At 38.5% G+C, this 13,627-nt stretch overlaps 1 protein-coding gene across 1 annotated transcript in view; it reads left to right on the forward strand.

Annotated features, from left to right (window-relative positions):
* Nucleotides 1-13,627, forward strand: part of KIAA0825 — a 405,751-nt gene that overhangs the window by 196,815 nt on the left and 195,309 nt on the right. Inside the window, exons 18-20 of the mRNA XM_082836448.1 lie at nt 330-489; nt 4,751-4,909; nt 6,699-6,793. Coding sequence (XP_082692574.1) covers nt 330-489; nt 4,751-4,909; nt 6,699-6,793 — 414 coding nt within the window. The remainder of the gene's footprint in view (nt 1-329; nt 490-4,750; nt 4,910-6,698; nt 6,794-13,627) is intronic.

Raw genomic sequence — 13,627 nt, forward strand, 5'->3', positions numbered from 1 at the left:
AAAAAGAAATGTTTTGTTTTCATCCCATGATTATAGCAATTTCAACAGTTGTGGTAATGGGGAAATGTTTTATAGATAGGAGTATAAATGCAATAAAGAAATGTTTTAAAGGAAACGATTCAATTTTTAAAAATGCTTTCAGGTGCTCAGTTCTAAGGCGCTGTTTATGTGAGCTGCAGCCTTTTGGGAAGGCTTACCTATTTGAGCAAAGTCTTTATAGGTGCTTTGAATCCGAGATTTGCATCGACTCTCCACACTCAATCTCTTTGATTATTTTCCGTCTTTACAGTTCTTCACCACTGATACTTACATGCTTTCTTTGTATTTAGTGCATTTATGACAATAGAGGAAAGCACAGCCTTAGAAGAAGGAGATATTGCTCTTGAACTGACTGAGCAGAAAATAAACATGATGGTCCTGGATATCTGCCACAAACCAGGTGGCAGCGAGTACCTGAGGCAAATTTATCACATCTTGCGGCTCAATGAGGTAGGGAAACGGCCTTTTTACCGAGCAATTAGGTGTGTACTGGCCTGAGGCAGCGTCTGCTGGCAGCTAAGGGTTAGTCAAGGAGGTGATAATACTTCTTAAAGTCAATACCAAACTCAATATTGCATTATTAATAGAATCTATTCAGCCCCGGCTGTTCTGCATTTGTACAGCAGAAGCTTCACCGAAGCAATGTCGGTTTTATTTATACGGTTTAAACAATAACATGGTTCATGTACTCAGTTCGGAATTGTAGAGACTAGAGGTGTAGTATGGGAATTGTGTATTCGTGACCATTAAGCTGATGTTAAAATCTGGTATTTGTGAAATGAAGAATTTTCTGAAGAGAGATATAGCTCTTCTCCTGTAGACGTCATACTCGTGTTGGTGAAGTTGAAGATTCCTTACATAATGAGAAACTTCAGAAGAATATCGAACCATATTTGGGAGCAACTAGATTAACCCAAGAAAGTACATTAATGTAGGGACACTGATTAGAACCAATGTCATGCTTATTCACCTCTCTGCTGGGTTAAGCGTCTGACCTTGCATGTATCTGGCTATTTTAGCAGAAATGTAAAGAGTAGGTATCTCCGTTATTACTTGAAACAATACAAGTCTGCTAACTTAGGTTTTTAATTTGATCATACATATCTGGATTTGAATGTGACATCTAGTGTGAATTAGAATTATGTTTATATTTGCAAACACATGAATGTATTTTTTGGCATAATAAAAATTGTATAATACGAATAATGTTAAGATATAGTGTTTTATCTCCATGAGGTAGGCCTTAAAAACCATACATTTCCAAGGAGTGAATTAACTCTACCACAGGATTTTACAACTCAGTTACATAAATGTTCTCCCCACTATTATCTATCTGAAAGTTACTTCAAGTAAATCTTGTTTTCTGGCCTGCAGAGAGGTAATCAACCAGTCAACTTCAATGATCACCTGAGAAGGATGGAGGCCTTTGTAGCTATGAGTCAAGGTCCTGTTCTTAAGGGACTGGAGCTCAGTAGCAATTGTTACAAAGTAACATAACCTGTTCATGCTTGCTAATGATCTCTCACAGCTTGTTTGAGGTTTCCATCTCGGGCAAGCAGGAGGTCGCGGCCTTGGCAAACTGAAAGACCTCCATTACGGAGTCAGGGTCTTCATGGGTATGTCAACCTGGCCACCAAGATTGGCCAGAGTAACTGTGGTGGTTACAGAGGAACAGATGTAGTCAGAGTACCCTCAGAGCCTTAGTAAAGTTGATTTACAATAATTCTGAGCACAACAATGGATGGTATAGATTGCCAGACTGATAGAGGAGTCTTTTCTTTCAAAGTTCCATAACACAAGAAAGATCAGTAAATCACCAGTAAGCAAAATCAACAAAAATTAAGTTGGATATTTACTGGCCGTCGGCCACCTGTTGTATTCAGGAAATCCAAAGGCTGTTTTCTCGTAGAACTCGTGGAACTCTGAGGAAGCATTTCTGAACAGGTGTGCTATGAGAGCTGATGTACGTAAGACTCTTTGCGGGAGTATCACCACATTTTGATTCAAAGTTACGATTTTTCTTTCTCTGCAACTGAATATACTTACTGTTATGGCAACATCTATCAGATGGGAAAGCAAGCTAAGTGCTTGGTGGTTTATTGTGCTGTGTGAAATGCAGGCTGCAAGGTTAGAGGCATAATGTAAGGTGAGGATAGAATCAACGAAAGTAGCAAGGCCTCTGCCTTGAGTACTTAGACAAAGTAGGCAGTAAACACAAATAACACAAGGGTGACTGAGTGACTAGCATTAATACTTATGGCTGCTTTTATACTGTGAGGCATCATTATGCTGTAGGTAAATTGCACAGTGACGTTTGTTCATTTGATGAGTGGCGTCATGTCTTTATCACTTTCAGGTGTGCTGCTAAATTGTGTTCAAAAACATAAATACAGAGCATTTACACGTACAGGCCTGGGTGAGTGGAAGCATGGGTGTGCTATTGAGAGACAGGGAAGTTTTGAGAGAAGATGAGATTTTAAATGTTTGAGATAAAGGTAAGGTGTCCGAGCATAAAAGTCCAAATGGTGGTTGAAGATGCTGGCCAGAAGCACAGATACAAGAGGCTGTGACTAGATTTGGTGGCTTTCAACTAGGATGGTAGTTGAGCTCATGAGGCCAGTGTATCTCTTCAGTGGAGAGCAACAGAGAAGCGATGGGTAGAGGAATAAGTTCTGATGTAACGGCACGGGGAATATGTTCAGGAAAGGATGTTCAAAGAAAAATGTATTTCTTCTAAAGAAAGACCACATTAGCAGTACGTCTGGTTAAAGTGATGCCACAGAAAATCTGAGGCTTTTGAGAAGGGGTAGTGACAAGTGTCAATATAGCACAGAGGTCAGAGAAATCCACAAGGGAGAAAACACCATTGTGTTCACAGCTTGCAACAGAACAGAGCACTTTCTCTTTTCTGAATTGTGGAAACAAAAAAAGCCAAAACATAGCCACGTAAGGGGAAACAGTGAGAACGATTGTTATTAGCCAAAACAAAGCAGTTTTTCAATGAAAGGGGAATAATTTATTCCTTTTTAAATTTTTACTTTCAGAAATCATGATGGGGAAAAATTGTTTCTGTTCAAAAATCTAAATCTAATATACTTTTCTGATGGCTTTATTGTTATCTAATAATATTTAATAAGAGTCCGTGTGTGTCTGTGTGTCTGTCGGATGCTACAGAATTAATCATTCTAAAAAAGATATGGTCCACAACGAGCAGGTTTAAGAAATGTCAAGCAGTGTTTTTTATTGCGAGATGGAGGGTTTTAGGATCTGAAATTTGCCTTCTACAGTGAGTACAGCAGGGGTTCTCTATTCATGAAGTTACAGAGGCACAGGGAAAACACAGTGACCTGAGACCAGAGGTCTGGCTTCTTACTGACGCTTCCAAGCTCCCGTGTGTGACCTCGAGTTTGTCATCTGACCTTTCAGAGCCAACCACTGAATGTAGTGTCGGCTAGAGTTTCTCAGACTTTCACGTGCCTACTCATCTCCTGGGAAAGCTTGTATTTTTTTTTTTTTTTTTTTCCTTTTGCGGTACGCGGGCCTCTCACTGTTGTGGCCTCTCCCGTTGTGGGGCACAGGCTCCGGACGCGCAGGCTCCGCATCATGTGGGATCTTCCCGGACCGGGGCACGAACCCATGTCCCCTGCATCCGCAGGCGGACTCTCAACCACTGCGCCATCAGGGAAGCCCACCTGGGAAAGCTTGTGAACAGGCAGATTCTCATTTGGTTGGGCCTGAGATTCTGCTTTTCTAACACGCTCCTGGGTGAGGCTCATTTGGCTGACCCACACACCGGACTTTGAGTAGTAAGGGTTTTCAAGATGACCTCTGAAGTCATTTTCAGCTCTAACTTTCTGACCCTAAGTCCTAACCCTAACCTTGAAGAAAACATTATATTGTGACACACTAAAAATCAGGAGGACATTTCTGTTATATTATTTATTAAATGACTTATTAAGTATTTGATAGTTTGAGGGAAACTTTTAGTCATTTAAATTTATCGTTTTCTTATCGTTAAGAAGGAGTCTTATGAAGTAGATTATGGTTATTCACCTTTTTATTTATGGATGGAAAATGAGGTATAATGCAGTAGATTGACTTTTTCTTTTCCTCCCCAGGTTGTCACTGGCATTTGGGGGTAGAATTAAAATTACATACTTTGAGCTTCTATTGAACCTTGATATTTTTCAGTCCACAGTGTGAAACTAGAGTTTAGGAGCTTGCATTATAATTAATTCTACATAGAGAGAGACTGCTTGCAGGGAACTATCGGAGTACTTAGTTCTCTGCTGAGCACGGAGTAGGTAGCAACTACACTTAATGAATGAATGAACAGTCATGTACTGTGAATAGTCATGCACCCGAGTTAAGTTTTGGTAACCAGACATGTTAACATGTGAAGAAATGACAAGACAATGCCTATTCAAAAGATTCTGATATATCAAGCATACATTCATTATGTGAGAATTTGTTAAATGGCTTTCTAATCTATCCTATGTATTAAGTGAACCTGTTTTTGATGGGTTTATTGTAATCCTGATGGGTATGTACTCTGCTGTGTTTCTTCTGAAAATGTATTCTGTCCTGAGGCAAATAATACTGTGTAATGTAGCAAATGTGCTGAAAGGGTAGGTTTGGATATTGACCAGTTTATTCTTAAAGAGAATATATGCTTCCTACCATCACGACTTGTAATTTTTTTCCCTTGAAGGAGCATTTAAAAGAACAGCTGTTTTCTATGAATGGTTCAGAGGAAAAGCCATTTCGCATTCAACCTTTAAAGATGACCTTGAGGAGTGTGGAAGATCAGCCCTCTGCCTTTAACCCTTTCCATGTGTACAAGGTGTTTAGCGAAAACATGCTTGATCAGGTATGTGGAAATTAAATAGTAAATTTAATTAAAATTTGTAGAGTTATTTTTACACAAGTTAGAAAAAAAGTGCTTTGTGTTTGAGTATTTACTCCTAAGCTTCTTTGGCTAGGAAGCAAAAGGCCTTGTTCTTGTTTGCGCAAATTGACTTGGGAAAAGTTATTTTACCTTCTTTCTATTTGTCAAACGGATTCATATGTTTGGTCTGTAAACTTTGACTTTTGCCCCGGTCGGTTCACTGTGGGCAGAGGGAGCATCTGTTCGGCTGTGTCTCCGGCAGCCTCGAGAAACCCCGTGTTTCTTACAGTCTTCCCCTCCCTGGCTTCCCCCATCTCCCAATACACACACTCACAAAACACCTTGCAATCTTTATGAATTTATCTAATTTATCAGGTAAAGTATAAAATAGTTTAAAATTGATTGTAAATAGGGCTTTGAGCTCCTATTTTAAGTGGCATGAGGTAAATTTGCTGTTTTATAACCCTAAGCACATTCCTGAATTTAAAATGAATTTGTTCACGATCTTAAAGTCAGGATGTTTGGAATAAAGTCAGTGTGATAAACACCACACATTTTTTAATGTCAGATAATGCCATTGTTTCAGCTGCATGTTTCATAGTCACATTAAAAAGATCATCTTTATTCCAAAGGACTTGAAACCTAAAGTTACTATTGCTTTGTTCTTTTTTTTGGTTCCTTTTCCCAGCAGCCTCCTGACAGACTATTTGAACTAACAGGGCAGAAGAGAAGGATTGCTTGACCTAGAGCTCTGATGAAAATAAGAATTAAAACAATGGCCTAATTCGGGATGCAGATACTATTTTTACCATGCCTGTTACAACCCTAGTCTACATTCATCAATACTGTAGTAGAATAAGACCTTCAAATGCTGACAACCCGGGGCAGAATGCTCCTGCTCTATGACAGGATTGTAGTGCTCCATTAATCAGCAGGTGACAGGGCATAGTTCTTGTTGGATTTTAAACACTGGCTTAGATGCTTGTTATCAAAACTATTTAGTGTTAAGGGGTATAAGCGTCTATAATACTTTAAAACCAAATATATTGTATAAGTTTGAGTTTATTGGCTGCCTTCCTGTGTTGTACATTAGATTCCTCCAGCCATAAATAATCATTGTAGCTGTTAAATTATCCTCACTTCATTTAAATAAATGGTATGTTGTATTCAGTTCTGAATTATGAGATTATCTTTCACAGTAATTTTTCTCCTTACTCTGTTGTGAAATTATCTATTAAATGAGAAAAAAAGAATTACTTATGTTATTTACAGGTCCTTATAATTTCCCCTTTAAAGCCGATTTTTAACCAAAAACATTAATATCCTACTCTAATTAAGCTGTGTCTTGTAATTTGAGCCATAGTACTTCCATCTTTGTTTTTTTAATCAAACTTCTGGGTGCTAAAAAAACCCCAAAAAACTATAAATTGATACATGAAAAAGTTGCCAATTATTTTGCTTTGCTCTACAGAGTCACCCTTTCAGAGAAACTTGTTGGGCAAATTTCATTAGCTCTTGGAAGAATAACGACTCAAGAAATTGATTTATATTTTTATAAATAATGACTACATCCCCAAATGGATTTATAAATTAATTGCTGTCTTATTGGAATAAAAACCTTATTCTGTGGACATGATTGATGTTATCTGTCTAAGTCCTTGTTCTGGACCCCCCTCCTTCTTAGTTAGTCTATCACAGCTGGAGCTTTAATTTACTGATCATATTAACTCTGATTAATAACTAACAATAGCGTCTTCTCATTTATCAACAGTCAGCTACCACAAAATGGAACTGGAATTGGTCAAACTTGCTGCCAAATTATCTGGGACTGGATAAGACGACCTTCAGTGTACTGCTCAAAAACAGGTAATAAGATTGGGGATTTGGGGCATGTGGCAGGGGAAGAGGATATATATCTTTTATATATAGATTGTATGTGAGTGTGTGCATGTATATATATGCATATATATATATATATTTGAAATTATATGAAGTATAGTTTCTGAATGCTGTTTTTCTATAGTAAGCATTTGCAGAAGGCAGGAAAACTTTTTCTGAGATGAAATTGGTTGATTTTAGTCTAAATTTTAAATATTTTTGATTTTCTGTTGTAAACACCAAAAGTTATTGATTTGAATGCCATTATAATACTATGCCTTTGTTTACAACAATTTAATGAATGCATACAAAATGCCAAGACAAATCAACTAATCAGGGGAAACATGTAAGTAAAACTGTCATGATTGAATTTTTTGCTTTTCAGCCAGTTATTTTGGCACCGTCCTGCTGTAGTCTCAGTTGCATACTACTTTACACACATACGGACACACTCGTGCACTTACACCCCAGGACAACCCAATAAAATGATAATGTGATTTCAGGCTAGGAGTCTATACATGTAATTTATTTTGCACAAAAGCATAAATGTTTTCTTTATATTTTCGATCAATGAATATGGCTTTTTCCCATACCTTTAAAGTTTTCAGTGAAAACAGTAAGGTGTAAATTTTAAATGCGCATTTCTCTATCAAGTATCACATTTTTACATAAAATATATATGTGCAGTTGCTTTTATTCTTCAGGTATTATCTGTTTGTTTACACTCACTTATCTTCTTTATGATCTTTGTATGTTTTCTTATCTTTCTGAAAAAATATAAAGTATCATTTTTCATAAATGACGATAAGGATAGTGACATACTAGAATTGTCAAATCATCCTTGAGATATCTGGGTGCATATAAGAAAATATCTTGAGAGAGAGATTTCAGTATTTCCCAGGTGGAGATTTTTTTTAAAAAGCAGCATTATTGCCAAGAAAAGTGGTAGCTTAGATGTGTCGTCATAGTGGTATTCCTAATATTTCACCCCTGAATGAAGCTCACCCACCCATCATGGACAAAGTTGAACAATCCAGAAACTTCCCCATCAAGGACAGAGCCTTCTCTCAGCAAGCTTACCACGTGGCAGGTAGTAGTTCAGAGTGCACCCTATTAATGCACAAGTCCCCCACAGGTGTTCCCAACCTGTGCCAAAGTTGCCTGGAGAGATGAGAGGTAGGGGTGGTGGAGGAAAGGCCAGGTCTTCTGTTGAATCTATGGCTACATAATGTTTACCCAGTATTAAATGTCTACCTGGAAACAAACTAGGGAAGATAGAAGAAAAAGTCAGCCTTTGACAGATGAACACAGAGTAGGTATTCTCTAAAGGTGGTGTTTGATCAACAGTCATGTTGGAATAAGCTATTTGGAAAGTTTTGAGTTTATGTAGATTAACTGTATTATAATTTACTAAGTCTTTTCAGCTGTGAATTGCTGCTTCCAGTCCACTAAATGGTAAGCTAGGGGCAACCTATCCTTCAAAACTTACTGCATTTGCTCTGTATAATATTCACTTTTAAGTGAATTTGTGTTTTACCCCAAATTGCATATTGTTGTTTTTGTTTAACAACTTTAGTTATACCTCAATTAGGTTGATAGCTATTAAAGTCTATTTCCCTGACATATTATGTGCAGGAATGAGTAGGGAAAAAGAACTCCTAAAAATTTAGCCAGAAGTAACAGGTCAAAACAGTTCTCTTGGAAAAGGGTCATGATTTTTTTTTTTTATTATTAATTTATTTTTTGGCTGTGTTGGGTCTTTGTTGCTGCGTGCAAACTTTCTCCAGTTGTGGCGTGCGGGGGCTACTCTTCTTTGCGGTGCGGGCTTCTCAAAACAACTGCTCGTTGTTTTGAGCAGTACATTCAATAAAGGTACTTCTCTTGTTGCCGAGCACAGGCTCTAGGCACGTGGGCTTCAGTAGTTGTGGTGCCCAGGCTCAGTAGCTGTGGCTTAAAGGTCCTAGAGCGCAGGCTCAGTAGTTGTGTGCGCGGGCTTAGTTGCTCCGCGGCATGTGGGATCTTCCCGGACAAGGGCTCAAACCCATGTCCCCTGCCTTGGCAGACGGATTCTTAACCACTGTGCTGCCAGGGAAGTCCCAGGGTCATGAATTTTTAACAAAAACAGCTAGAATCTCTTAGATCCTTAAAGAATGGTGTGAAAAGCATTCTATTCTAAACTACCACATACCACAAGCTACAATGAATATAATTGAGCTGCCTTAGAAGGATGAAAGACCCCTGAGAGTTTTTCATCTCTTTTAGCACTTTCCCATTTATTTTAAGAGTGTTATTTATGAGACTTGATTAACATTGAACTGATAAGGAAAAGTTTTTCTGTTATTTTCTCTGAGAGACTCTCTTGTTAGGGTTTATCTGAAATGCTGATTTAAAAAGAAATAGTGCATTGAATTTTTTTTTAATTTTTCTTTTTCTGGGCTTTCTCTAGTTGTGGTGAGCAGGGGCTACTCGGCATTGTGGTGAGCAGGGGCTACTCGTCATTGCGGTGCTCAGCCTTCTCATTGTGGTGGCTTCTCTTGTCGCGGAGCACGCGCTCTACACGTGTGGGCTCAGTAGTTGTGGTTCTTGGGCTCTAGAGCGCAGCATTGAATTTTTGACAACATGGTTATTTGAAATTACATATTTGAAAATGAGACCACAGAACACTGAGCTTTTAAAATGGGAGTTATATATGCTGTCCTACATCCAAAAAGTGATACTTCTTACGTACAACCATGATCTTTGGGGTTAGGCAGAGCCAAAGATGAAAACCTAGAGCAGCTCAGCTGAATATGCTCAGTTCTTTTTTCCAAAAGTCACCAATTAAACAAGTTACTTATTCCCTTCTTTCCTCTCTTTAATTGGTAATAAAGTCATACTAATCTATCTCTACACTATGGTTGAGTTCATATATAGCACTGAAAAAGTTGTCTGGGAACAAACATTTGTCACAAACAAATGTCACAACAAAAGTGAACTCAAATATACAAATATGAAAAAAGTTGAGGAGAAGGGAATCCTTTCTATTCACCTCCTAAATTCCTTTGTGCCTGGCCTTCAAATCCAATATCATAAGCAGACCATCTGTGGACTTACTCTCTCAAGACTCTAATACCCTGAGTGGACAAGATTTCCCTCACCTCCAGAACAGGATGGAAATGGGAAAGCAGTATTCCTGGGTTCTCAGGCCAGTCCTGTTGTGAGCTTACCTTAGGAAAGTTATCTAAACTATTCAACTTTGGAGTTTCTCATCTTTAAAATTAAGTGATGATAATTATATATTTACTCCATAGAGATTGTTGACACAATCAAGAGAGTGCTTAAAGGATATGAAGTGGTTTTGGAAGTTTAAAACACTGTACATACTTAGAAAAGTAGTAGCATAGCAGAAAGCAGTGTTAGTGTCTGGCCAAGTAAGGAAACAGTAAAGGTCATTTGGGATTAGTAGGGAGTTGGAGGTGGGAGGTGGGGCCGTCAGGTTATACCTGAGGTCAAATATATGGAGGTTATGTACACTCCAGGCCTAAACCAATCATGAGGGTCAGAACAAGTGTCAGGTCAGAGACCAGGCAGCAGGCCCATGAGTCTGTAAGACAAGCAGTGAAAAAATGAGCAAGGAAGAGGGTCTAAAGACCAGGTGAGCCACGTAGGAGGTAAAGACTCAAGGGATGAGCACTTGAGGGATGGTTCAGGTACATGAAAGAGGAGATATGGTGGTGCCAATAATATGTGTATCTGAGACAGCACTAACCTTTGTTCCACAAGCTGATTCTGTGCTGACTGCAAAGTCAGAACGAATCTTGAAGTGGCAGCCTGAGTCCTTGGCCGGGACGGGCCCTCTGCTTACTATCAGGTCTCATCTCAAAACACGTCCCTCCAATTCAAATGATGTTCTAAGTTCATTGCCTTTCCTGTTCTTTGGATTCTCCAAACTCTTCCCCATTTTAGGGTCTTGGTACTTGTAGTTCCCTCAGCTCTTTCCATGGCTGGTGCCATCTTGTCTATCTGGGGCATAAGTCACCTGCTCAGAGAGGTCTTTCCTTATCACCCATCTAAAGTGATCCTCCAAGTCTATTTCACCGTGCTCTCTCAATTGAGCTATCACTACCTGAAATCATAGTTTCTGTTTATTGTCGTTTAACCCTGCTTCCCCCCGCCGCTCCACCTCCAGGGTGGAAAGTACAATCCACGAGAAGAGTGCCTTGGCTGTCTTATTCCAACCGTGTCTTCAGTACCTAGACTAGCCCTTGGGCACATAGCTGGCTCTGAGTAACATTTGTTGGATTAATTAACAAACAAATGAGGAATAAGAATGCAGAGAAAAAGTCAGCCTTTGACAGATGAACACAGAGTAGGTATTCTCTAAAGGTGGTGTTTGATCAACAGTCATGTTGGAATAAGAAATGTATCCTGGGAAATCTCAAGTAAAAATTTATCTGTATGCATATTCATTCATTTGGATGAAAATTGGGTTAATTAAGCTTTGTATGTTTAAAATGCCTGTTTTTGTTATTATGTGAAGTTCAGCTCAGATTAAAAGCACAGAACACGGGTCTTTATTTTTAATGTATTGATTTAGTTCAAGCCATAACCTCTCCAGCAACAAAGTCTGTTCTCTACTCCACGATTCAGAAGCCTTTTGACTTTTGGGTGGTAGGGTTTGTATTTGTTAAATGATACTATCATTGAAAATTTTAAGATAGAGTTAGATGACAAAAACATCCAACCAAGCCTTTATAAATCTGTGATTTTCAAGGCATTTGAAGAAATATGTAGTAGCTGAGACCTCAGAAAAGAGATCCTGAGTATATATTAATGATATATGTTTTTCAACTTAGAAAGTTTGTCATTGCGGAAAATAAAGACTCCTTAGAGGTTTAGAAAATCAACATATGTATCAATTCTACACCTTTACCTTTAATGCCATATAAGAGTAAGTACAGTGATTGTACATTGATCTTTTGAAATAATAAAGGTACTTTTCACAGTTTCTTACGATTACTTTCCTGCTTTCTTTCTCACCCACTTTAAAATAAATCCAGACTATCGAATGAGATGGTGATTGCATTTGCAGGAAAGCTCACCAGAAGGAACACTCTGTATTCCTTCATTCACGGCGAATCTCCAGACTGCCATTTTGGTATTGTTTTCCTTGTCACTGGAACAAATTTATGTTGCTTCTTTTCTCTTTACCTTATTTATTCCAGACTAATTCCCAAGAATGGTGGCATTGAAAATAAGCTGTGAATACAGTGGAATGCTATGCTATTTTAACCATCTAAATATACTGCATATGAGTTTGGCTTTGCGTTGAGCAAACACAATTAAATATGATGGCAGGAACAGCAGAAGGGGTGGTGGTGGCAGATTTCTGGCTATCATTTTGGGGCCTTTCCCAGTGGACGATAACCATACATCTGAGAGGAGACGGGAGTTTAGAAAACATATTTTAAAAGAGCCGTTGATTTGTGGAGTTGATTGTTTGCTTTTAATAATAATAATTATTAAAGTGCCTTTAAGCTGTATCCTGTGTGTGCCCTGTGGTGTGTAGAGAGTAGGAAATATTGTCTCTGGCCTTGAACTGCACACACAACACTCTGCAATGATCGTTCTCAGGCAGTGCTGCCATTAACACAATGTTTATAGTTGCTCACAGCAGTAAATTCCTGATGTAGCAGCAGGCTGCCTGGTTATGGAGAGATGGGTTTAAGAAAAAGGGGAAGCTGATTTTATGAATACACACCTCTGAGCCATTACATACATCGCATATGCCATGGCATTCAAATGTTGTTTTTTTCATGCTCTAGCTCCCTGGAAAACCCTTTCCTTCCCACCTCCACCAAAAGATCTCAGACTGAGTGATTCTACCCACCAACACCCATCTTCTCTAATAGGAGCAGGCTTCCCTTCCACTTTTAATTCCTAAAGCAGCGTGTTTTTTGGACAGAGATTGTCTACAATGTATCTAGGAGATATAAATTTAACTTCTGATCCTCAGGATTTTCAGGGGTTAGGGCTTTGGTACATGAACCAAACAAATCCATAAATGTGTATTGTTTTCTGAGTGGTAACTTGTATATGTCGTCTTTTACGGTGTATGAAGTACTTTCACACAAATCTTCCCCTTTGACACTCACTACAGCTATGTAATAAGACACAGGTACTTGTGAGGGTGCAAAATGACATACCCAAGGTCACAGATATTAAGTGGAGTCTGGAAGGCAAAATGAAGGCTTCTGATTCTGTTTCTGGTGCTTTATCTACTACACCGTATTCCTGGTCAGTTTTTTTCCAGCTTTATTGAGATATAATTGACATATAGCAGTGTGTGAGTTTAAGATGTACAGCGTGTTGATTTGGTACACTTATATATTGCAGAATGATTACCATCACAGTGCTAAGTAACACCGCTATCACCTCACATAATTACCATTTCTTTTTCGTGGCGAGAACATGTAAGATCTGCTCGGCAACTTTCAAGTATATAATAGAGTATTGTTAACTATAATCACCATGATGTACACTAGATCCCCAGAATTCATTAGTCTTATAACTTCGGGTTTGTACCCTTAGGTCAAAATTTGTTTTTTATTACCTCAGTATTCACTGTACAAGTACTGGTGATAATGAAAACAGAAAGCACTTGCCACGTGGCTGGCATAATTTAAGTAAATTACATACACATTTAATTATAAATCCTTATGATAACCTTATGAAGTAGGTACTATGTTACCATTATTTTCCTGATAAGGAATCTGAGGCACCGAGACGCAGAGCTCTCAGGTTCTAGCTTATGTCCACATTCTTAACCACTTCTATTAATTC

The sequence above is a fragment of the Leucopleurus acutus genome (genome assembly GCF_964270905.1).
Source record: "Leucopleurus acutus genome assembly, chromosome: 3".
Taxonomy (NCBI): Eukaryota; Metazoa; Chordata; class Mammalia; order Artiodactyla; family Delphinidae; genus Leucopleurus; species Leucopleurus acutus.